At 37.6% G+C, this 26,678-nt stretch overlaps 1 protein-coding gene across 6 annotated transcripts; it reads left to right on the forward strand.

The window, feature by feature from the left end:
* LOC146450523 (macrophage mannose receptor 1-like) lies at positions 1-26,452 on the forward strand. Of its 6 annotated transcripts, none has more exons than XM_085100317.1 (21): positions 80-99; positions 2,356-2,421; positions 2,909-2,964; positions 3,094-3,138; positions 3,244-3,618; positions 4,326-4,373; positions 5,001-5,372; positions 6,860-6,919; positions 7,890-7,937; positions 8,379-8,750; positions 9,582-9,641; positions 9,771-9,830; positions 10,713-10,745; positions 12,320-12,367; positions 13,224-13,595; positions 14,788-14,847; positions 19,356-19,421; positions 20,879-20,938; positions 21,358-21,405; positions 23,207-23,543; positions 24,171-26,452. In XM_085100317.1, exons 3-20 carry the CDS (start codon positions 2,916-2,918, stop codon positions 23,506-23,508), a joined length of 2,478 nt encoding a protein of 825 aa, XP_084956443.1. In that variant the 5' UTR covers positions 80-99; positions 2,356-2,421; positions 2,909-2,915; the 3' UTR covers positions 23,509-23,543; positions 24,171-26,452. The 6 variants fall into 6 exon arrangements, with proteins under 6 accessions (XP_084956444.1, XP_084956440.1, XP_084956445.1 ...); XM_085100316.1 differs by lacking the exon at positions 80-99 and adding an exon at positions 1,023-1,110; XM_085100318.1 differs by lacking the exon at positions 2,356-2,421 and having other exon boundaries at positions 1-99; positions 23,210-23,543.
* Positions 26,453-26,678: the final 226 nt, after the last annotated feature.

A 26,678-nucleotide genomic window follows, 5' to 3' on the forward strand; every position in this document is an offset into this window, starting at 1 on the left:
AATGTTAATCGCAAGCGACGTGACTATTAAGATACTTCAGACAATCATTAGTCAAAAGTGCGCACAATAAGGTTCCAGTAGCATTCCCAGGATTTAGAGGTAAGAAATATACTCAGTTTTAGTTCGCTTTTAAGAAATGAGAACGCTTACAATTATTTTACGTGATGAAGGCAAGCTCAAGTTCAAAATCAAACTGTTGCGATGGATTTCCTAAGGCACGGAATATTTGATCCAGAAGCTGAAAAGCATGTAACAACAGGAACATGTGCCGCACAAAGCGCTTCGACTCATTTATTACCTCAGTTTTATCAAGGGCACAGTGTGTAAATGGACTTATTTCATATATTATATCAGTGTATGTAATTATAGTATTATTTTAGTAATGTAATTTTTTTAAGCTTGTATTTTATCCCTGCAATTCAGTTTTTAACTGCAATGGTGAATAATAAATGGTCATTATTATAAGGAAAGAGAGAAGTGCTTAATTCACATTCTAGGGCTGCACTGTTTTGGCGGTGAATAATGATTATAAACCTTGTCCTAGCGCCGCTGTGCAAACTTGGAAGCGTTAATCAAACGCGAAGTAAACAGGATAGTAAATCCTTTATTTAAAGAAGGTAACATTAGTTAACTAGTGAAAAACGCTAATAAACTTGTGGCCCTCTGTTTAAAACACAACAAAACTAGATGTACGATACAATTGTTTCTATAATTTCATTATGTCTGCTTGAATCACCCAATATATGGCTTCCGGCGTCGCTCGATTTAGAATCATAACACACATTCGAAATGAAAACGAGAGGTGACGTCAAAAAAAGCAACCGCGATTTTTGAAAACTTCCCAAACTGACGGTTTTTAAGAAAAACATGTTTAAAGGAATTTTTGACTTTCAGATCTTGTTGGACTTCCTTTACACACCCTTCCAACATCCGTTTTCTGTTCAACTCTGATAATAAAGGGTTTAGACAACCCTTGCTCAGGCTTGACCCATAGTCAACAATGTTAATCGTTTGCAAGCGACGAACGTGACTAAGATACTTCAGACAATCATTCTAGACCAAACGTGCGCGCAATAAGGTTCCAGTAACATTCCCAGGATTTGCCGGGAGGTAAGAGATATACTCAGTTTTAGTTCGATGAACATGTACGCGATGAAGGCAACCTCAGGTGCAAATTCAAATGTTGCGATCATTTCAAATGAAGTAAAAACACGGATGAATTGATCCAGAAGGAAAGAGAGAAGGGTTAAATCCACATTCTAGAGTTGTTTTGTTTTTGTTTTTGAAATATGATTATTAGGCTTGTCCTAAGCGCCGCTGTGCAAACTTGGAAGAGTCCAAACGCGATGTACGATACACAGTTGTAACTATAATTTCACTCTGCCTGCGTGAATCACCCAATATATGGCTTCCGGCGTCCTCGATTTAGAATCATAACGCATTCGAAATGATAACGAGGGGTGACGTTGTCTTTCTCGACGTTCAACATGTATTTCACTACCAGAAAATCTTTTTGTCAATTATAACTGCAGCTATTTTCGCATTTTTTCTTCGATCCACTTAAATGACACAATTAAATTGCAAGGGTGGTACTGTATAAGACAGTTTGTTTGTTTGTTTGTTTGTTTTTTTTTAATTTTCCTCGGCCATGTGGAAGAATTCAGTCTGCCCGGGTAATTAAGGCCCGTATTAATTTTTCCCTCGGTCGCTCATACAAAATCGCAGTAGGCCTGCGGTGTAATAAATGAGCTGAGGGCAAAGATGGTTGGGACCAGTCTGCTGGATTAGTTGAGAAGACTTAAGGCATAAGTACTTTGGCATTTGTCCCGTTCAACTGTCGCGCTGTCGCTGTGTCGAACATAATTCATCTTTGTTAGCATGAATTGAGTTTGAAGTTCGCTTAACTCTAGTTTCACCTGTTCTGCCAGGTTTTTTACTAAGCAAGCTCTCGATGCTAAACGTGTTATTGAAGGTAGTACTTAACTTGTGCTAAATAGCTCAATCCATACATTGCACTAATTATAACGTAGTAATTGTGATGTAGCAGGACTGAATTTAGGTCAAATGAGGCGGAAGTAGGGTTTAATCAATGACAGTGGGACGTTTGAAAAGGGCCCATTAAAAGAGAAATTAAATTTCCTTTATATATGTTTCAACACACACCTCCGCAATTAACGTCGTGCAAGACCCTAGGCGGAGTCTATTTATTCAAAGAATACGCATGAACTCTGACAAAACACGACATGTTTATTAATTAAGAGAATAGTTTTATCATGTTCTTAACAATTATTCAATACTCGCAGTTGTTGTTGTTGTTGTTGTTGTTCAGTACTCACAATTTTGTTGTATAAGCAGCATGTGATGAGTGGTAACTTTCGACAATCTTAAAATACAAGGACCGGATCCCAGAAGCCCTCCTAAGTATTGTTTGTTTATAACAGCCTTTTTCTCCGTAACAAAAGAAAATTGTTTAGAAACAACACTTATAGGATATATCTTAACTTACGTGTAGGAACGCTGCGTGAATCTGGACCCTGAGTACATTTCTTAAGTAGAACCAATACCTCAAGTTCTTTTATGCAATACCCTAACCGTAAATCTCAACTATAGACTTAAGTGTTACAAATGCTTAATGCAACCGAGCATTTTCATTTGCAGTGAAATTTTGAAAGAGTACTGTTCATAAGTTTCAAGATTCGAGGACCTGAGTGACTGGCACTACTCCATGTTTGTTTGTTAGCCCATTATGGCTATTCTGGACAGCCATGTACCCATTCTCTTTTTTTATCATTTCATTTATCCTAATTTCGTAATATAATTCTTTAATTTGGGTACAAATAATTATAAAGCAGTATTAATACTTTCTAGAAGTAGGAAGGAAACGGTTTTTATTTTGTTGTCATTACAGAGATTCAATGGAGAGAAAGAGCAGCCTCATCCTTTTTCTGCCTGGCCTGATTTTCTGTAAGTGGTAATTTCATTTGTGACTTAACGCTATTGCTGGACGTCAGATATGTATAAAATTTAGATAGTGAGAGCAAGAATGGAAGTGAGAATTGTAGACGGGGAGCTTGGCTCTTTTTTTCTTTGCAGATTTGATGTCCAGAGTACAACTGGCTCAAGCTTCCCGGCCATCTGGTATGTACGAACAAAGAATATAAAAGAGTTATCGTTTCCCACACACGCTCCATTTTTGATTGGGTGACTTTTTTGCTCCACTTTTACTGTTTTATTCTGTTCAAGGGGCGTGTCCAAACACCTGGATATATCTTCGGGGTTCGTGTTACAAGTTCTCGACAAATACCTCAAATTGGTATGGAGCAAAGAACGCCTGTGAAGCAATAGGATCAAAGCTTGCAGTGGTGCGCTCACAATCTGTAAACCAAGCAATTACTTCCAGATTGTCCAAACCCAAAAGATGTATTGGCTTGTACAGAGATCCTAAAGATAGTTCAAGCTGGCTGTGGGTTGACGGATCACGTGCAAACTATACAAACTGGGATGAAGGACAACCGCAACAAGTTGGCGAAAACTGTGTTATGATTTACCGGTCGGGGTTTTGGCATGATTATCCATGCACAACGACCTGTTATTACGTTTGTGAGCGAGAGGCAAATAGTAAGTATTTAAATAATTTTCATCACTCAGATCCATAGCCTTGGTTTCGACCGAGAGACTATTTCTAATATGTATTAGACAGTCAATTACAGATAATTCTTTAGCTGAAATATGCAACATTCTCATGGATAAGAGAAGTAATCCAACTTGGCAGGTTTTGAAAGTTAGTGCTGACTTGCCATCCGACGACGCAGGGCATTTCAACCGGAAGCGACAAGTCTTGATATGTGTATACCCTCCCATCTTACCCGATCATCCCCTCCCCCCCCCCCAAAAAAAAAACTAACAAAAAGAAAAAACAACAACAACAACATCAACGATGACCTTTTGTTTCGTATCACAGGAAGTTAATGTTGACTTTTTTTTATATCCGCATGCGCAGTACGTCACTTCTCAGATTTAAAACAATCCTCGCAAAGTATTCATCATATCAAACCTTGCCATTTGCTGTTGTTTTGCAGTAAGTCAGCTTTAGGGCAAGACGATTGCATCACATTGTGCCATATTTTCATATACTTTAATGAGTGGAACAAAGACCATTATCATGTTTCACGAAATATGGTGAATAGAAATGATACTGTTAATGGCCCTCAGGCGACATCTTACTAAAATCAACTTTCTGGTCCTCTATGGCAGCCATGTTTGCGAAATGAAACAAACTGTTGTTGTAGCGGACGTTGCTCATAACTTATTAATTTTTCTTACAGCCGAACCAACATCACTGACAACTTCAATAACAATAGAACCAACAAAACGTAAGTATTCCACTCTTAGAAAAGTTCCATTGTTGTTAAGTGTAAGTAGAATGTAATGACGTCACATCATGTGAAGATTACGTCACAATTACCAAATAAAGGCCATCTTGGATCCACTACCTTGGATTTGTTGATTTACCCAAAACTTTCGAAAGGCAAGAAAATTGACCATGAAGACATTAGAACCAACAGAAGAAGAAAATCAAAATACTTCAAAACTTAAGAAATTACTATAAAAAAGTACCTTTTTTATAAAAACGGAAAAATTCAATTTAACATGCCTCTGACAAAATACTTGCTATGGTAAAATCGAATTCTATAAACATCACCTGGCTACGACAAGTTGTTTCCAAACAAATAATGGAGAGAGACAGACTGCGTGTGTGTTTAAAGTGTTAAAACGGTGGCTTTCTTTCAGATCGTCGAAACGTCAATCAATGTTACCCACAACAGTCCTTCTTCAGGCTACACTACACAGAGGAACATATAATCATTATAACTCAGACATGTCTTAATTCATTTATTCATTCATTCATTCATTCATTCATTCATTCATTCATTCATTCATTCATTCATTCATTTACTTACGTTTTTGTAAATTTATTTTTACTTCACTGTTGTTTTCAGCTGTATGTCCAAACACCTGGATATATCATCATGGTTCGTGTTACAAGTTCTCGACAAATACCTTAAATTGGTATGGCGCAAAGAACGCCTGTGAAGCACTAGGATCAAAGCTTGCAGTGCTGCGCTCACAAGCTGTAAACCAAGCAATTACCTCCAGATTGTCCAAACCCAAAAGATGTATTGGCTTGTACAGAGATCCTAAAGATAGTTCAAGCTGGTTGTGGGTTGACGGATCACGTGCGACCTATACAAACTGGGATAAAGGACAACCACAAGTTGGCGAAAATTGTGTTATGATTTACCAGTCGGGGTTTTGGCATGATTATCCATGCACAACAACCTGTTATTACGTTTGTGAGCGGGAGCCAAATAGTAAGTATTTGATTAAAGGATTAAGTATTTCTTTTTATTTTATCAGATATCTTCACAGTTAATGCCTCATTGGGCCGAAACAGTGGAAGGGGGCTTACAAAAAAGCAAGTCTGTGGTTTTATTGGTGGCCATTGTTTTAGGATTTATCGACATCATATCCATTGCAACCCAACATTAACCCTATCTAGGCTGGGAAATAGGACAACCTCAACCTTTTAATGAAGCTTGTGACATGATTTACCAGTCGGGGTTTTGGCATGATTATCCATGCACAACGACCTGTTATTTCGTTTGTGAAAGGGAGGCGAATAGTAAGAATTTAAGCAATTTAAAATTTTTATCACTCAGATCCGTAGTCGAGGTTTACACCGGGTAGGTTTGTCTCCTCTAGAAACTGACAAGACACAAGAATGATGTATTATTCAAAGAGTAACACAGGCATACTTAGATAAAGGAAATCCGAGTGCTCCTAAGCGTAGTCGAACCTAAGACCTTCCGATCACTATTTCGGATGCTCTACCACTAAGCTACAGGAGATTCGTGGATCGGGAGGTCAAAGGTTGGACTCCTGTTAGCAGCACTCGGATTTCCTTTTTCCGAGTACGTCCTAGTCAGTCACTGAAAAATACATTATTCTTATTCATTTACCAGGCTTAGAAGTATTCCATTACATTTCATCTATTTCACTGACAGTTACCGATGACAATTCTGTAGCTGAAGTATGTCGACCATTGTTTCGTTCAAACTTCACATATTCAAGTGAAGGAGTTTGTGCTAGACTGTTACTACTGACCTGCTGTTAGGTTTTATTAACTGAGCTGATAGGATAATTTGACTATCGTAAAGAGAGTCAGCACTCGAATCTCTTCACGGCGGCCAAATTACCTTATTTTTACACCCATTTTGAAATCACTGGTGATCCTTGCAATCTGATTGGCTCTCAACAGTGCGATTTATTCCCAAATTGCACCATTTTTTGCTCTAAATCGCATCCTTTCTTTAGCCCAACAAAATGGAAATGAAGTAACAGAAATAGAATATTAAAATTGACAATGATACTCTGTGATTTCAACATAGGTATAGCAAAGTGGTAATTGAACTTTGTGTCGTGCAATTTTGGTCTGAGATTTCAAATCGAACTCGCACTGCGCGCTCGTTCGATTTTGAAATCACGCATATGATTTCAGACCAAATTGCACTCCACTCAGTTCAATTACCATTATCAAAACTCTGTTGGTAAAACCAAACACTTGTCTCCACTCTTGACCGATGCAGCACTACAATTTCTTTAGAAACCGTAACCCTCTAATCTATTTGTTATCACTAAACCTGTTGTGTTGACCAAGAGCCCTTTTTCGTATACTTTCGGTTTTTCAAGAGGTTCTTACACCTGAGCAGAACATCTAACACGCGTAGTAATGATCGCTTCACAGCTATCCTTACACAGTTGAATGATAGTTTTAAATCTATGTCATTGAATTTTTCAGCACCAAAAAGCTTAGCATGGACTGCGACAACAGGATATCTAGCCCCTTCTCCTTCGCTTGGTAAGTGAAGAACCTCCTCATCATTTCTTTTCTTCTAGCAGGCCGGCCGTGAGATTAAAGTAATCAACCACATTGTATTTTTTCTAATTAGTACTGATGGGATTCGTTTATCTATTCTAAATTTTATGAAACGACTTATAAATTGATATTGTGATTTTGTTTCAGTGCTAAATGTTTTGTAATCTCCAAACTAAGAGGCCATGGCTTAGGAAGATATTCTTTTAAGTATATCTTCCTATTATATCTGACACGCGCAGTAATGTCAGATCGCTTGAAGACTATCGTCGGTTCGACAGTTATATGACTGGTTAAAATTTATGTGATGACATTTTTCGAAGCTAACGAGCCTAGCACGTACTGAGACCACAGGATACCCAGCCCCGTCTCTTTCAAACTTAGGTGAAAATCTAAATCTGGATTTCCTAATCGAACGCACCCTCGGATCATTCGGATCATGCCGTATCAAAGGAACCGACGAATCCTTGTCCAGAGTGGATTTGTCTGTTCCTTTGATGTGGCATGATCCGAATGATCTGAGGGTGCGTTCGATTGGGAAATCCGGATTTAGATTTTCAAAATCTAAATCCGGATTTCCCAATCGAACGCACCCTTAGTGAAGAATTGAGTCCTTATTTAATTTGTTCTTGCATTTTCGGGACGTTCACACATGAAGGTCCCGAAAATGCAAGAACAAACTAAATTAGGACTCAGTTCTTCACTTACCTATAGTAGAAGATACGTCCAATACTTGATATTGGACTCTAATTAGTAATTCAGTAACATATTACTAAAATAATCTTTCTGGTCCTCTATAGTTTACGTCATCGCGCAGTGAAACAAACTGTTGAACCTTTCTAGTCCTCTTCATTTGGCATATTGTAGTCGACGTTGCTCATAAATTATTAATTTTTCACTATTTATGACGTTGCCATTCCTCATTAAAGATTTCCCTAATCAATTATCGTTACAGCCCAACCAACAACACTTACAACCTCTAAAACAATAGAAGCCACAACAGGTAAGTGTTACTCTCTTTCTAAAGACAAGAAATTTGACCATGAAGACATTATAACCAATAGAAGAACACAAAATAGCCCAACACTTAAGAAGTTAGTTGGCAAAGTTTATTTGGATAAAAACAGAAAAATTTCAATTAAACCTGCCTGTGAAAACGTCCTAGCTATAGTAACATCGAATTCCATAAACATAAACAGGCTACGACAAGTCTTTTCCAAAACATTAAGGGAAAAGAGAGTATTTAAAATGTTCTAATGATAACGTCCGCTTAGGTTGTCCAAACATCAGTCAATGTTATCCGCAAATGCCCTTTTTAGGACCACACTCACCCGGACAATCATACTTAACCAACTTATAACCAAGTTAAGATGTCTTCATTTATTCATTCATTCGTGTACTGATGTTTTTTCTCAATTCATTTTCGCTTCAATGTTGTTTTCAGCTGCATGTCCAAACACCTGGATATATCTTCATGGTTCGTGTTACAAGTTCTCGACAAATACCTCAAATTGGTATGGCGCAAAGAACGCCTGTGAAGCAACAGGATCAAAGCTTGCAGTGGTGCGCTCACAATCTGTAAACCAAGCAATTACTTCCAGATTGTCCAAACCCAAAAGATGTATTGGCTTGTACAGAGATCCTAAAGATAATTCAAGCTGGCTGTGGGTTGACGGATCACGTGCTACCTATACAAACTGGGATAAAGGACAACCACAAGTTGGCGAAAACTGTGTTATGATTTACCGGTCGGGGTTTTGGCATGATTATCCATGCACTGCCATCTGCTATTACGTTTGTGAGCGGGAGCCAAATAGTAAGTATTTGATTAAAGGATTAAGTATTTCTTTTTATTTGGTCATGAAACAGTCGGAGGGGGCTCACAAGTCTTTGTAGTTTTATTGATGGTCATTGTTTTACGATTTATCCACATCATATCCATTGCAACCCAACATTAACCCTATCTAGACCGGGCTTTTATTTATTATTATTACTTTTTGTCCTACCACGGCCGGTGAGGGGGAGGGGTGGGTGGTCGGATTCCATCGCCTCTGCATAGCTTTGCAAGTATAAAGGCACGGCGAGGAGACTTTGAGGCGAGATAGTACGTCCAAAGATGTTTCCCTTGAGGTCCGTGACGAGACAGGATGACGTCATATGCCGTTGTAATGACATCATGACTTTCAATTGGTTGCCATGTTGGATTCGTCATCTCTGATTTCTGGATAATTTCCCAAAACGTCTTCAGAAAGTGCCGAAATTGAACAACAAAGTAATCAGAACCAATAGAAGAACACTTATTTAGGATAAAACATACAGAAAAGAAAAGTAATTCACCTTTATTTTAAATTGGGATTTTCAAAGTCAATTCACAGTAACCGATGACATGAAATTGTTTCCAGATAAGTTTCGGCCTGAAGTTTCAGGACGTTTGTTCAGATATTTAAAAAGTTATTCAGGTTCAATCCGCCCCTCCCTTCTTGGTCTAGAAAGGGTTAAGAGTATATTTAGGCTATGCATATTGGACGTATACGTTAACTTGTTCTCTAAACCAAGAACTTGGCTTGGAAGGACATTCTTGCACCTGAAAAGAACTTCTGGCGCGCGTTATTTGACAGTTTTTAATTTATACGATGGCATTTTTCAGCCCCAACAAGCCTAGCAAGGACTACGACCATAGTACAATCAGCCGCGTCTCTTTCATTGGGTAAGTGTATTTGGAAAGACAGTACTTATACCTAGGATGAACATCTGGCACGCGCAGTAATGTTAGATCGCTTGGAGAATTTTGGACAGTTGTATGACCGTTTTTAATTGATGTGTTGATATTTGTCAGCCCCAACAAGTCAAGCACGGGCTGCGGCGACAGGTTCCCCTGCCGCGTCTGTTACACTGGGTAAGTGTTTTTTCGAAAGGTTCTGGAAGGCAAGCCATGAGATTAAACCAAGTTATGACCAATATTTAATCTTTTCTAATTAGTACTGATTGAATTCGTTTATGACCAGTAAAACAGATTAATACTAGGACGATTGGATTACAAATTACCATACCGTAAACTGCCGCTTATAAACCCTAGGGTTATACAACAAGGGGTTAAGATGGGCTTATAAACGGAGGGGCTTATATCCGAGAGGGCTTACACCCGGAATAAAAAAACCGAAACGAACTATAGCAGTGTTGATCGAAATGCGTTTCTCATAAACTGGTTTTTAATTAAGCTTTAACACGTCATAATCAATCGAATTTATTTCAATATTTGGCCCTCCGTTAAGTTGATCATACGTTAGGCTGTTAACTCAGTGTTTTACTAAAATACTACAGTAAAGCAATGAAAGTTACTTTAGTGGTTTTTTACAATAAAGTTATACCGTAGTTATATAAAATTATTGTTCCGCAACATTTTTTTCCAATTTTCTGAGTAGTACAGAGTTCTGTGAAAGTGCTTAATATAACAACGAAGGCTAGAGGGGGGGGGGGGGGGGGGCTTATATCCGAGGGGGCTTATAATCGGATGTATATTTTCCGGGTTTACAAGTTGATGGACCGATAATCGGGGGGGGGGGGTGGGTTATAAGCGGCAGTTTCTGGTATGGAACACAACAGCTAAGCTAAGACACATTCATTTATTTTAAACAGTGCAACAAAGCCCTTTTTTGTGTTTCTGCTTCTCCATGGCACTCTTGATGGCGTAGTTCAAGCAAACTGTTGAGCTTTTTAGTTACCTTTTTTACCCACATTATGGTCAACATGCTCATAAACTATTCAATTTTTCTTACAGCGAGGCCTTCAATAACGGTAGAACCAACAACACGTAAGTATTCCTCTTATAGAAATATTCTATTGTTGTTAAGTGTAAGTAGAATATAATGGCGTCACGTCATGTGAAAATTACGTTATATTTGCCAAAAAGCGGCCATTTTGGATGCACTACCTTGGATTTGTTGATTTAGCCAAAACTTCCAAAAGGCTTTATGATTAACCAGTTGGGATTTTGGCATGATTATCCATGCACAGCGACCTGTTATTACTTTTGTGAACGGGAGCCGAATGGTACGAATTTGGTTAAGAGATCAAGCATTTTTTATTTTATATTTTATCACATACATTCACACCCAATGTATCATTGGGCTGAAACAAAGGTCCCTAGTCCTAATATGACGTTTTCAAGGCTTTGGGTCTTAAACCGCAGCTCGCGCCAAGCATGCCTCATGAAATGGGTAAACAATTAGTCACCTTACATGGTCACAACTTGTACCCAAGACAAGACGTGACATAAGTACCTACTGTAGTTTACTCCGATCATCGATTTTATACTCGTACAAGTTAAACATTAGTCAGTTAACAAGCAGTTTGTTTCGTGACAACTGGGTAGTGATCTAATAATCGGAATTCAAAATTCTCTCTCGTCATTGGAACTATACGGTCGAACGACCTTTTGGTAATAAGTCAGCTTACAACAAACTTTAAGCAAAAAACTTTGATATAACCCGAGGTCCAGCATAACCAACGAAAAAAAAAATAAGAGAGCAGGTCTTGCTAGTTTTTTTTCTCTATAATATTTTAGGACATTGATTTATTCAGATCATAACCATTTCGACACAACGATACGTTAGGAGCACTTCAAATTATCTATTTTTATCAAATTATCTAGCTGGTAACTTGTTCTATGCTATTCTAGATTTTATGAAACGACTACTAAATTGATCTTGTAACTTTGTTTCCGCACTAAATGTTTTGTAATCTCCAAACTAAGAGGCCATGGCTTAGGAAGATATTCTTTTAAGTATATCTTTCTATTATGTATGGGCTTTTAAGCCCATACATAATATCTGACACGCGCAGTAATGTCAGATCGATTGAAAACTATCGTCGGTTTGACTGTTATATGACTGGTTAATATTGATGTGATGGCATTTTTCGGAGCTAACGAGCCTAGAACGTACTGAGACCACAGGATACCCAGCCCCGTCTCTTTCAAACTTAGTGAAGAATTGAGTTCTTATTTAATTTGTTCTTGCATTTTCGGGACGTTCACACAAGCAAGATATGAGCTGAGCCTTTATCTTAGTTGTATGAAGGTCCCGAAAATGCAAGAACAAATTAAATTAGGACTCAGCTCTTCGCTTCCCTTTTGTAGAGGGTACGTCCAATACTTAATATTGGACTATAATTAGTAATTACTTTTAGTGGGCCTTGGGGAACATATTAATCTTTCTGGTCCTTTATAGCTTACTTGATCGCCCAATAAAACAAACTGTTGAACCTTTCTGGTCCTCTTTATTTGGCATATTGTACTCGACGTTCCTCATAAATTATTTATTTATCACTTTTTGTGATATTTAAAGTGTAAAGATTAAAGATTACCCTCTTCAATTATCCTTACAGCCCAAGAACCAACACTTACATCCTCTAAAACAACAGAAGCCACAACAGGTAAGTGTTACTCTCATACAAATATTCCATTGGTCGTTCAGTGTACTTGGAATATATACTGACCTTGCATTATGTGGAAATAATGTCATGATTGCCAGGCAGCGGTCATCTTTGGATCCACTACTTTACATGCAATCTTGGTTTTCCCAAATCTCTCTAAAGGCAAGAAAATTGACCAGGAAGACATTATAACCAATAAAAGAACACAAAATAGCCCAAGACTTAAGAAGTTAGTTGGCAAAGTTTTTTTAGATAAAAAGGAAAATTTTCAATTAAACCTGCCTGTGAAAAGGTGCTTGCTATAGTAAAAGAATTCAATAACCATCAACAGGCTACGACAAGTCTTTTACAAAAAATTAAGAGAAAAGAGAGTATTTAAAATGTTCTAATAATGGCGTCCGCTTAGGTTGTCGAAACGTCATTCTCAAACTCATTAATAATTCATCAAGCCAAAACAAAGCAAATCACTACCGTGAAGGAGGTTTAGAAATGTGATCTTAATTATCATAAAATGTTGTGAACTTTTGCTTCAAATTATCAATAGTTTGAGAATTTATATCAAACACTCGAAAGAGTGTTTCCTCTTATTTCTAAACACCTCAAAGTTGGTTAAAAAATCTCGGCTGTGCCTCGTTTTTCCAACCTACTTCTCGGTGTTTGGAAATTGGAGGAAACACTCTTCCTCCTGTTTGGTATATTACGTCAATAATATTCGCAAATGTCCTTTTTAGGACTACACTCACCCGGACGATCAAACTTAACCAACTTATAACCAACTTAAGATGTCTTCATTTATTCATTCATTCGTGTACTGATGCTTTTTCTCAATTCATTTTTGCTTCACTGTTGTTTTCAGCTGCATGTCCAAACACCTGGATATATCTTCATGGTTCGTGTTACAAGTTCTCGACAAATACCTCAAATTGGTATGGCGCAAAGAACGCCTGTGAAGCAATAGGATCAAAGCTTGCAGTGCTGCGCTCACAAGCTGTAAACCAAGCAATTACTTCCAGATTGTCCAAACCCAAAAGATGTATTGGCTTGTACAGAGATCCTAAAGATAGTTCAAGCTGGTTGTGGGTTGACGGATCACGTGCGACCTATACAAGCTGGGATAAAGGACAACCACAAGTTGGCGAAAACTGTGTTATGATTTACCGGTCGGGGTTTTGGCATGATTATCCATGCACTGCCATCTGTTATTACGTTTGTGAACGGGAGCCAAATAGTAAGTATTTGATTAAGGGATTAAGTATTTCTTTTTATTTTATCAGATATCTTCACAGTTAATTCCTCATTGGGCCGAAACAGTGGAAGGGGGTTTACAAAAAAGCAAGTCTTTGTAGTTTTATTGGTGGTCATTGTTTTAGGATTTACCCACATGATATCCATTGCAACCCAACATTAACCTTATCAGGGCTCGGAAATAGGACAACCTCAACCTTTGAATGAAGCTTGTGTCATGATTTACCAGTCGAGGTTTTGGCATGATAATCCATGCACAACGACCTGTTAGGGAGCCGAATAGTATGAATTTAAGCAATTGAAAATTTTTATCACTCAGATCCGTAGTTAGGGTTTACACCGGGTAGGTTCGTCTCCTCTAGAAACTGACAAGACACAAGAATGATGTATTATTCAGAGAGTAACAAAGGCATACTCAGAAAAAGGAAATCCGAGTTCTCCTAAGTGTAGTCGAACCTAAGACCTTCCGATCACTATTTCGGATGCACTACCACTAAGCTACAGGAGATTCGGGGATTGGAAGGTCAAAGGTTGGTCTCCTGTTAGCAGCACTCGGATTTCCTTTTTTCGAGTACGCCCTAGTCAGTCACTGAAAAATACATTATTCTTATTCATTTACCAGGCTTAGAAGTATTCCATTACTTTCATCTATTTCACTGACAGTTACCAATGACAATTCTGTAGCTGAAGTATGTCGACCATTGTTTCGTTCAAACTTCACATATTCCAGTGAAGGAGTTTGTGCCAGACTGTTACTACTGACCTGCTGTTAGGGTTTATTGACTGAGTTGATACGATAACTTGACTATCGTAAAGAGATTTAGCACTCGAATCTCTTTACGGCGGCCAATTTACATTATCAACTCTGTTGGTAAAACCAAACATTTGTCTCCACTCTTCACCGACACAAGACTATACAATTTCTTTAGAAACTGTAACCCTCTAATCTATTTGTTATCACAAAACTTTGTTTTGTTTAGAAACCGTAACCCTCTAATCTATTTGTTATCACTAAACGTTGTTTTGATCAACACCCCTTTTTTGTATACTTATCGGTTTTTTCAAGAGGTTCTTACACCTGAGCAGAACATCTGACACGCGTAGTAATGATCGCTTCACAACTATCCTTCCACAGTTAAATAATAGTTTTAAATCTATGTCATTGTATTTTTCAGCACCAAAAACTTCAGCAAGGACTGCGACCACAGGATATCCAGCCCCTTCTCCTTCACTTGGTAAGTGAAGAACCTGCTTATTATTTCTTTTCTTCTGGCAGGCCGGCCCTGAGATTAAATTAATCACCCACATTCGTTTTTTTTCTAATTAGTACTGATGGAATTCGTTTATCTATTCTAGATTTTATGAAACGACTACTAAATTGATCTTGTGACTTTGTTTCAGCACTAAATGTTTTGTAATCTCCAAACTAAGAGGCCATGGCTTAGGAAGATATTCTTTTAAGTATATCTTTCTATTATGTATGGGCTTTTAAGCCCGTTCATAATATCTGACACGCGCAGTAATGTCAGATCGCTTGAAGACTATCGTCGGTTTGACAGTTATATGACTGGTTAAAATTGATGTGATGGCATTTTTCGGAGCTAACGAGCCTAGCACGTACTGAGGCCACAGGATACCCAGCCCCGTCTCTTTCAAACTTAGTGAAGAATTGAGTTCTTATTTAATTTGTTCTTGCATTTTTGGGACGTTCACACAAGCAAGGTATGAGCCTCATATCTTGCTTGTATGAACGTCCCGCAAATGGAAGAACAAATTAAATTAGGACTCAGTTCTTCACTTACCTTTTCTAGAATATACGTCCAATATTTGATATTGGACTCTAATTAGTAATTACTGTTAATGGGCCTTGGTGGACATATTACTAAAACAATCTTTCTGGTCCTCTATGATCGCGCAGTGAAACAAACTGTTGAAAATTTCTGGTCCCCTTTATTTGGCATATTGTACTCGACGTTGCTCATAAATTATTTATTTATCACTTTTTGTGACGTTGGAATTCCTCTTTAAAGATTACCCTCATCAATTATCCTTACAGCCCAAGCAACAACACTTAAAACAACAGAAGCCACAACAGGTAAGTGTTCCTCTCATACAAATATTCCATTGGTCGTTCAGTGTACTTGGAATATATGCTGACCTTGCATTATGTGGAAACAATGTCATGATTGCCAGACAGCGGCCATCTTTGGGTCCACTACTTTACATTCAATCTTGGTTTTTCCAAATTATTTTAAAGGCAAGAAATTTGACCATGAAGACATTATAACCAATAGAAGAACGCAAAATAGCCCAACACTTAAGAACTTAGTTGGCAAAGTTTTTTGGGATGAAAACAGAAAATTTTCAATTAAACCTGCCTGTGAAAACGTGCTTGCTATAGTAACATCGAATTCCATAAACATCAACAGGCTACGAGAATTCTTTTACAAAAAATTAAGGGAAAAGAGAGTATTTAAAATGTTCTAATAATGGCGTCCGCTTAGGTAAGTCCGTAAGTCCGTATTGTAATTCTAATATAAGATTAGTTATTTTAAGTGAGGAAGCCTGACTTGTTATAAGCCTCGTGGTTTCTTTCAGGTTGGAAGTTAAAAAACAATGTGCAAAAAAATATACAAGTGAAACAAATAAATGTGCACTGATCAATCAGTCTTGAACTCTGATGCTAAAAGTGTGTTTTCACAACCTTCAATAATTTGTTTACTACGGTACCTGTCAGTTTCCTTCGCTAACAGTTTGTTTTTATATACAACAACAACAAAGGCACTCCTACGGTACCTTGTGAATCGGAAATAAGAACCACAATGGATTGAAATCAACCAATTTCAAGCCGTGAAAGCTGTTGAAATAATCTGACATCCGCAATATAAATGCCCTTAGTTATAACAATTTAGTGCTCACACGTAATTATAAAAAGCCACACAAGTATGTCCTCTCAAGAGCCAGAGAAAAAAAATATCCTGCAGTCGGATTCTTACTGCTCGATTCCAAATTTAAAAGTCGTTTTTTATGTCCTCCTTCAAACGTGAAATTGAGAAATTTCATGTGGCAGTCTGCGTAAAAAAAAGCAAAGAACTGTACCAAAAAGTGTGATGCAGGTGCAAAGTTATTGTTTTACTTAATAAATCTACTGCTTTTTTGACGTTCTTATTGCATTTTAAACTGCCTGATCGGTCTGTTTTTTTTTTTTAGTGTCCGGCTGGGGGGGGGGGGGGGGGGGGGGAGTAGTTCTGTTTACCATTTTTTGCTCAGCCCCTCCAGTTGTTTTAGCCTTGCTACGGGCCTGACTTATAACCAAGTTACGGTGTCTTCATTTATTCATTCATTTGTGTACTGATTTTTTTTCTCAATTCATTTTTGTATCAGGCTTCTTCAGGCTACACTACACAGAGGAACATATAATCATTATAACTCAGACATGTCTTAATTCATTTATTCATTCATTCATTCATTCATTCATTCATTCATTCATTTACTTACGTTTTTGTAAATTTATTTTTACTTCACTGTTGTTTTCAGCTGTATGTCCAAACACCTGGATATATCTTCAGGGTTCGTGTTACAAGTTCTCGACAAATACCTCAAATTGGTATGGTGCAAAAAATGCCTGTGAAGCACTAGGATCAAAGCTTGCAGTGGTGCGCTCACAATCTGTAAACCAAGCAATTACTTCCAGATTGTCCAAACCCAAAAGATGTATTGGCTTGTACAGAGATCCTAAAGATAATTCAAGCTGGCTGTGGGTTGACGGATCACGTGCTACCTATGCAAACTGGGATAAAGGACAACCACAAGTTGGCGAAAACTGTGTTATGATTTACCGGTCGGGGTTTTGGCATGATTATCCATGCACAGCGACCTGTTATTACGTTTGTGAACGGGAGCCAATTAGTAAGTATTTGATTAAGGGATTAAGTATTTCTTTTTATTTTATCAGATATCTTCAAAGTTAATGCCTCATTGGGCCGAAACAGTGGAAGGGGGCTTACAAAAAAGCAAGTCTTTGTAGTTTTCTTGGTGGTCATTGTTTTAAGATTTATGGACATCATATCCATTGCAACCCAGCATTAACCCTATCTTGGCTGGGAAATAGGACAACCTCAACCTTTTAATGAAGCCTGTGTCATGATTTACCAGTCGGGGTTTTGGAATGATTATCCATGCACAACGACCTGTTATTACCTTTGTGAAAGGGAGCCGAATAGTAAGAATTTAAGCAATTGAAAATTTTTATCACTCAGATTCGTATATAGTTAGGGTTTACACTGGGTAGGTTCGTTTACTCTAGAAACTGACAAGACACAAGAATGATGTATTATTCAGAGAGTAACAAAGGCATACTCAGAAAAAGGAAATTTGAGTGCTCCTAAGTGTAGTCGAACCTAAGACCTTCCGATCACTATTTCGGATGCTCTACCACTAAGCTACAGGAGATTCGTGGATCGGAAGGTCAAAGGTTGGACTCCTGCTAGCAGCACTCGGATTTCCTTTTTTCGGTTACGCCCTAGTCAGTCACTGAAAAATACATTATTCTTATTCATTTACCAGGCTTAGAAGTATTCCATTACATTTCATCTATTTCACTGACAGTTACCAATGACAATTCTGTAGCTGAAGTATGTCGACCATTGTTTCGTTCAAACTTCACATATTTGTGCCAGACTGTTACTACTGACCGACTGTTAGGTTTTATTAACTGAGCTGATAGGATAATTTGACTATCGTAAAGAGATTCAGCACTCAAACCTGTTTACGGAGGCCAAATTACCTTATTAACTCTGTTGGTAAAACCAACAGATCCTTCTGGCAGGCCGGCCCTGAGATTAAATTAATCACCCACATTGGATTTTTTCTAATTAGTACTGATGGGATTCGTTTATAAACAGTAAGACGGGTTTTTAGTGGGACGAGCACAGCGAGATATTTAATTTCCAGCGAAATAGGATATATTTTAATCCGAACTTTCCCTGGCTTTCTGAGCTCTAAAAAATAAAGAAAACTTACGTAGGGCGTGCGCGTTCCTTTTAATTTCTACAAGAAAAATAATTCGTCGTGTCAGAAATGGATTTCAACCGCAAAAATAGCTATAGCCTGTGGAACTACGAAAAGACCATGCTCATCAAAATAGTTGCCATGTTCAGTAACCTTTTAATCTCCTCATTTTATGCTACAATACGAGTGAAAAGGGCTTTCCAACCAGCCCCAGCTTCGCGAGGTTTTGCGAGTCACGTTTTTCTAGTTTAGTTAATGGATCATGTCGTTTTCTCTTTTCCATTATCACTTTATTTCTTCGGCTTTCGAAACGCCTTGCACCAACCTGCGTAGAGCGTCCACTTTGTTCAACATGGAAACGACGATCAGTTCATGGGAACTTTCAGAAGAATCATTAACTATTATAATATTCGAAATTGTGACTATAAATTCTGGTAATAAAAGGTTTACGAACAGTAAAAACTTCCCCATAGCAAGTAACATGACAATCGAGGCCGAAGATTTCCCAAATCAGCCACCTCTTAATCTGCTCTATTTTTGCTTCTCTCTCAAGTGCCACATAAATATGACCCGGTAACTACACTTGCTCAAGGCTGACGTGTTGTGTTATAAAATCGGAGTTCTAATGTCTACAGCTGGTAATTGTTTCTCTCTGACATGAAGGAAGACGACTTTTAGCTGACTTTAAGCTTGTTTATTATCATTTTTGTTTTCTTTGGACGGTATTTTGTAGTACCAACACTGAGCCTATCGCCGACTCCCAATACAGAATTTACACCAGTCCCGACTTCCTCATCAGGTAAGTGATGAAAATGTTAACTTTAAGGTAATTTCATGGAATTGCTGCTCATAATTGTGTGCGTCACTTACTTTGAAGCGCGCGATTGCGCTTGCGCAGGTTTGAAACGTGGTGGGTTTTCTTTTACGCCAAGCTCAGCCAATTAACAAATAATTGTTTTCTTATTTGCCTCATTATTTTAACTTAGCTATTATCCTCTTTACGTGAAAATGTTTTTACAAAACGAAATTGACTAAAAAAGAAGTGAGTTATCGCCAAACGAGCTTACCCATCGGTCACTGGCATAAAATAGTGATACTGAGAACACGTATGCAAAAAAAAGACCTTTTGGGTCGATACTGCTTCATGTTGCGCTTTTCTGTCAAGAAAATTATCTTCTATATACTTTTTCAATTCCTGTTTCTACCAGACATAGCAAGAACAGATCGCATACTATAGACTCATTTTTGTAAGTGAATTTCGAAAGCAATTATGGGGTAACTTGAGTGGATCTCAGCTCTTTCACTACCACGGAGACCTATTGACAATCACCGAAAGCTTGAGAAAATTTTACGACTATTTTTTTGAGGGAATCACCTTAAGCTTCAAACAAAGTCAAGCCGAATGACATTTTACAATTATTATATTTTTCTTTTTTCTTTTTTTACAATAACAACAATTTTATTGAATAACGAATAATAAGATAAATTTTACAATCGACATGACTCTAAGCGTACTGTACAAGTATGGTTGCATGCAATAAAATTCAATAACATAATTGGAAATCAATTTTTGCACACTATTTATATCGTGAAATGGATAACAATGGATAACAACTCAAGATATATATTCTCAGTTTACATTGCATTATCCAGCCTAAAAATACAAAGCTTATAAAAATACAACGCAACATTCTTCTTCTCTCCCCTTCTGCTCTATTTCCTACTTCATTTCTCACTTTCAATAGTTTAAAAAGCGTCAAAAAGTTAATTAAAAATAAATGAATAAATAAATAAATAAATAAATAAGGACTATTTAACAATATTTCAGACTGACAAAAAAGTCACTACTTAAATTCTGGCTTGCGCACTTTCCGATGTAATGTCAATGTCAGACATTTTGGCTACTCTTCTCTTTCTCCTGGTTCCTCTGAGACACAGCAAGGCTAATCATAGAATGGCAAAGGACACCTTCGCCCTTATCCAAGAAATGGTTGTAGCGTAGTCATCTCCTTTCTTGAACGCAAGTAGCTCTGCAAGGCGGCCATGGAATCTCATCGGCCATTCCACCTGTGCTTGTAAAAACTAGTGGTGTGAATGACCCTTGCTCCACTTCCAAAACCCGCCTATTATTATTATTATTATTATTATTATTATTATTATTATTATTATTATTATTATTATTATTATTATTATTATTATTATTATTTATTTTACTTTTGACCAAAATTGTCCCAATTTGTTGACGGTATTTTTCAGCACAAGGGAGCCTATCACCGACTCCCAATACAGAAACACCAACCATGACTCCCTCATCAGGTAAGTGATGAAATGGCTCAGTTTCTGTTTTTCTCCACAATTTCCAAAACGTTGGTTAAAAAGCCCAAAAAAGGAAATTATCGCGTAAATGAAACTTTTTTCTTAATTCTCTATTTCTAATATTGAGGGAAAGTTATGCCAAAAGTAGGCATTAAAGACGATTATTGTTACACTGAAAGTAGTGCCCACGTAAGATCACAAGGTAACTGAACAAATTATAACATTTTACGCCAACAAAATATCTCACATCAGTCATGATTCAACCGAAAACTACTCATTAGAATACTTCTGTCCGGCCTATTTTCCCCCCCTTGGGATCGGGGAAATGAGTCAGTTAGTCAGAATACTTCTGCGGCATCTAGGTACCTTTTTGGTTACGTTTGCGAGACTTTATAACAATGATCTTTTCTATTTTATAGAAAAGCCATCTACAGCTGGCAATAACGCAAAAGTAGAAGCCTTGAAACGTAAGTATCTTTCTACTTCTTAACCCAACCTAGACATCTAGACAGGGGAGGGGGGTGGTAACGAATTCTGCAAGCAGCGACTTTGAACCTGAATAATTAAACAAACACCGTGTAACTTCAAGACTTTGTCATAACTTTTATACTTGCGAACGTATGGAGGGGGCGGCCCCAGAAGACAAAAAATCCCGTTATTGATAGGGTAAATGAATAAATCTAATACCAAAAAATGTTTTTGCGTCCAAGTAAAAATCCTCTTCCTGTGAAGATGGTGCAGTGCAAAGCTTAAGCTCGAGCTGAGTATAGCAGCCGTTGTCCTGTTAAGCCTTGTGTGAAGCCGAAGTTTAGTAACCTTTAACGTTTGTCTCTAAAGTAAATTTTTGCAATGTCGTGGTCAGATGAGCGGTCGGTTATAAAACGAAAAAGTTTTCTATGTCTTATACGCAACAGCTCTGCTCATAAAGTGGAGATGTGTTTTGTGGCTCTTTGCTGATATTTCGTATACTATCCGATAGAGTGTTTTTCATGATAATCATTGCCAGAAAGGAACTTTCACTTTGTTTAACCTTTTTAAAGACCCCTTTCACGGCTCTTGCGTGTAATGAAGCATTCAGGCAATTCTCGTAAACTCTCACATCTTATATGTACTATACATATGCGTTATTGACCAAGCGTGAGGTCAAGATGGCTGGATATTGGCCAAGTTCTTTTTTTGCGTTTTTATGGACCGAGACGAAGTTGAGATCCATAAAAACGCAAAAAAAGAACGAGGCCAATATTCAGCCATCTTGACCGAACAAGCTTGGTCAATAAAGGATTTATTATATGGCTTTACCATCAAGTTAAAACTACAACAACAAAACAAAACACGGCATGAAACTGCTCTACTCGGAAAGAAATTCTTCATAGCCGGCCGGTGCAAGATTTATTTTCAGTGCATTTTTGGATTAGCATGTAATCGTGGAAAACAAGGAATCCTAAATTATCTTAGGGATCTAACTTTATAATGGTTTAAAGGGAGTATACAATTATTGAGAACGAAAAATTTAGATTCTCGCAAGAGCGGGAAGATCCGGCAAACTCGCCATTTTCAGCCGATCGCGCGGTGGCGTAAATAATAAAAATCTTTACACAGTTTTCGGCCTCCAATCATTAATTCTTGAATGAAACAATATATTTTGAGATTATATGCAAACATAAGCCGAAAAAAAGAGCAGGTAAATCAGAAAACTGGGCGAAACTTTGACAAGATTTTGTTGTTTACAACAAGCAAGACGCGGCTAAATTAAAAACGTGAGCTTCTTCGGCGAACTTAAAAAAAATACTTTTCTGAACTGCTTTAAACACTAACCGCAACTTCCACTACGCTATGATTTAAATACAGTCATTACAAACCTAGAGAAGTTATCAATTTGGCACTCGACTTGAGACAATAAGTTTTTCAAAATCAATTCTATCTAAAATACTACACGCAGAGCAACTCACCGATTCAACTCACATTCATTGTAGTTGAAACAAAGTTTTCACTACACCAGGACGATTCCATTCTCTAGTTTACCGAACTTTTTAGTGTGCGTTTTCCCCCAAAACAACGGGAAAATCGAAGAAAACCCGCATTGTTGTTGGGATTAAACTTTCGATGCCAAGCGGACTTGACTCATCATCAAGGATTTGACTCATCTTGCCCGCTCGCGGAGCCAGCCATATAATAAATCGTGTTAAACGCCTCAGATGTTTTCGTTTTAATGCTTGATATTCGCATACCTTTACATACTTTACACTTAAAAAAATATATTTTTCCCAGAAGAGACAAGTTCCAATGAAACTACCATTACAGTTGCTGTCATGGTCCCTTTGGTAGTGGTGCTTATGATCAGTGTTGCCGTCTGTATCACTTGGAGAAAATGGCAGCACAGGGCAGATGGCAGTACTGAAGATACTACTGAATTACAGCTTCTAAAGAATGATTATCAAACAGAGTTTGAGGACTTCGATCCTAGAGTCCGTGCATTTAGCACATTATCAGACAACCCTGAGGTAACTGAAAAATGTTGTCTGCCCAAAGAAAAGCAAATTGAAATCGAACCAGCGGCAGAGAAAAAATGAAGAGGAACTGACGCAGCCAGCAATCAAAATGACAGGTGAGAGAAAAACTAACTGATTCTATTTCTCAGGCTTTCCTGTTTTTCTTTTTCTTCTTTCTTTTTCAGACATTCTTTTAGCACCTGCTTTAAAAGTTGCATACTAACTGCGAGGATATTTCTTCTATTTTGATCTTTCATCCGCAGTTCAAATTAAATATATGTTTCATATATTCATTTTTTCATCCTTCACGGGTACATTACGAACTCACAATATGACCAGCTCCAAGCTGGCTTGATAGCTCAGTTGATAGAGCACTGCACCGGCATCGTAGAGGTCGTGGCTTCGAATCCCGTTAATGCTGCGTACTAACTGTGACGATCTTTCTTCTATTTGATCTTTCGTCCTCAGTTCAATTGCAAATCATATATGTTTTATATGTTTAAAATAATTTATTCTATTTCGTTGATTAGAATAAGCAAAAGGCGTCTACTACAACTACTTAAAGATGCTAAGAGAGTCATGGACATGAAAACATGTATATATGCAAAGGGATCAATTCCTCCAACAGCGAAAAAGTATTAATATTATAAAAATGCACGCTACTCGCACGGATCAGTCCATCCCCCAGTTTGCTGAAAATCATTCTTTGATTTACCTTTTATTATTATTACCATTTTTTTCAGGTGGTCCTTGGGATAGGCTTTTCCGAATTCCTTTCAACTTCGTTATTAAGCGGCGAGGCTTCGTGTAAAGGTTTTAACGTGAAAAAGGTTTTTATTTGCATATTGTTTGAAGATAAATTTACTAGCGATGAAAAGTGTTTACGTAAATATTTTAGAAACTGTTGTTTTGGTGTTGGGAATTAAAAAGTGCACCGCAATATTATAACATGTATTGGAAAATAAGTGACCTCCCAGTTTCTGTTCAGACCTCCCCTACTTAAGATCATAGTTTGCTTCCTATTAGTTGTACCTTAACTGTTTTTAGATATGATTAACGAATACCTTCTTCTGTCATGAATTCGAGTGAAAACAGGCGCATTATTTCCGCGGTAACTCGCCCTTCTCAATAAAGTGTGTTTCCGTAAATAACAATGGTTGTTTGTCGTTAAACAGGTGTTTATCACCGCGCAAACAACACACCCTTTTTAATATGTTTGAAATGAGTTCCGTAAACAAGCCCGACCTTTTCATGTAATTTCCTAGAAATGTCCTTTCTCTCGTATTTCAAAACATTCTTGGTCTATTTCCGCGAGTTTTTAACCGAATTCATGATAGTTAGTAGTTTTTTTAATTTTACAAGTGTTTTAATCATCATGGGTGTAACACCGTTGTAAACTGAGTCTTTGTTACGCAATCTCCGCATTGAGTTAGAAATTACAACAACCGTTTACACAACAATAATTTATGGAATAGGGCGGTATCTAAGGTCGGCTCCTTTTCCAAATATAACGTTTATCCTTGTTGTTATGTTATAATCTTTTAACGTTATTTTCTTGTAAAAGTTTGTCATTAATTATAGTTTTCACTCTGTAAATGTGTTCCTTACAATTTTTATATTCATCATCTCGTTTTAGTTTGACCAGATCAGAACCGGAATAGGACATTTTCATGATGGCGTCATTTGACTACAACTACCAGAATCCTTCAGTTTTTTTGTTTTCTCATGCTAATTAGAGCTATTGTCCTTTGCTGTCCACTGGGATTACAAAATTTGAATTTAAAAAGTAAAACAACATGAATTCTGGTAGTTGTAGTCAATTGACGCCATCATGAAAATGGCCTATTGTATTAGAAGCTAAGCGAAAGTCAATTCCTTAGAGTTAACGTTATAAGCAAAAATATGTTAATGACGGGACCGCGCAAACGTACTTCGCTTGACAGGTGTTACATGATCGATGATAAGTGTTACCTTTTCTGGTCAGAATAAAAAGAGGTGTAAAAAAATTTTCAGTCAGAAAGACAGAGAGTCAGTGGTTGTAACAAGATAAACTGTACAGAATAAACGACGATCACAGTAAAGAGTGTTGGAGTGGTTCTATTCCCCAAGAATCCTCTAACAATATGAATAAACATTAATTTTCATAATAAGAAACAATGCACGAAGCCTCATAATGAGTTTCAAGACAAGTCAGAAATGGCCTATTAACGACAAGTAAATCAGTGACGCAGCGAGGTTAGACTCTCTCTTCTGTACTGGCGTCTTTGGGATTATCGTGCGGTCCTAACCAAGCGGAGACTGGGGAGCAGCCTAGGTAACAGTGGCCGAATTCGAAAGAGGAGGAAGACGGGGATTCGCGACCCACACCTTGTGCGCTCTCAGAGCAGTTAAGATGGAAACTATACCAAGTAGAGGCTGAGGAGACGGAAAATAAGCGCGGAGGGACACTAGGAGTTGAGATAGAAAGAAGCACTTCTCGTGCGCTTCTTCAGTTTTGCCTCATTCCTCCAATTTTGTCTCTGTTCTTCTAATGGTGACTTTAAAGACTGCCTGTACAGAAGAGAGGAAATGTATGTACATTATATCGGTTTAAGAAAAAGACGACAAAGAAGTTAGTTAAGTACTTGCAAAAATCGACATTTTGGCTATATGCCAGCTAAATGTAAATATCATTTGGAGTTCGTTTTGTTTTGATTTTTTTGTGTGTTTGTTTGTTTGCTTTCCTTATCTAAGGCCCGGTTCAGACGCCGTATATTACGGATGCTACATCATCATAGTATTGATTTGTTTGCTAAAAGTTTTCTAAAAGCAAGCTGTTCCAATGTTTGGGCGCCTGATAACACCAGACATTAAGTACAAACCTAGTGGTGTTAACCTTTGGCATTGTCAGAATGTCCTTTCCTCTCAGGACATATGTCGTTTCTCTCTGTGATTTTAACTCAATCCTGAGACTCTTCGGGCGACTGTAGAAGGATTTTATGTAATCTTTGTTCCAATAAAGTTTTTCTCCCTAAAATACTAAGAAGTTTTTGGTATGTTGTACGTTTGTCCCAAAACCGAATCGAACAGCCCTTTCGTTTACTTTTTCCAATTTTTCAGCTGAGTCCTTATTACAGAAATGCGGGGTCTGCGCGCAGTAATCGAAATGAGGAACAATAAATGACATGTAAATATTCTTTCTCATATCGTAAGGAAGTATATTTTTCATACGCTTTAAAATTGCAATCTGTTGAGACACTTTCCTACAGATA

This window comes from Pavona decussata, unplaced genomic scaffold, assembly GCF_977016875.1.
Source record: "Pavona decussata unplaced genomic scaffold, jaPavDecu1.1 SCAFFOLD_448, whole genome shotgun sequence".
NCBI lineage: Eukaryota > Metazoa > Cnidaria > Anthozoa > Scleractinia > Agariciidae > Pavona > Pavona decussata.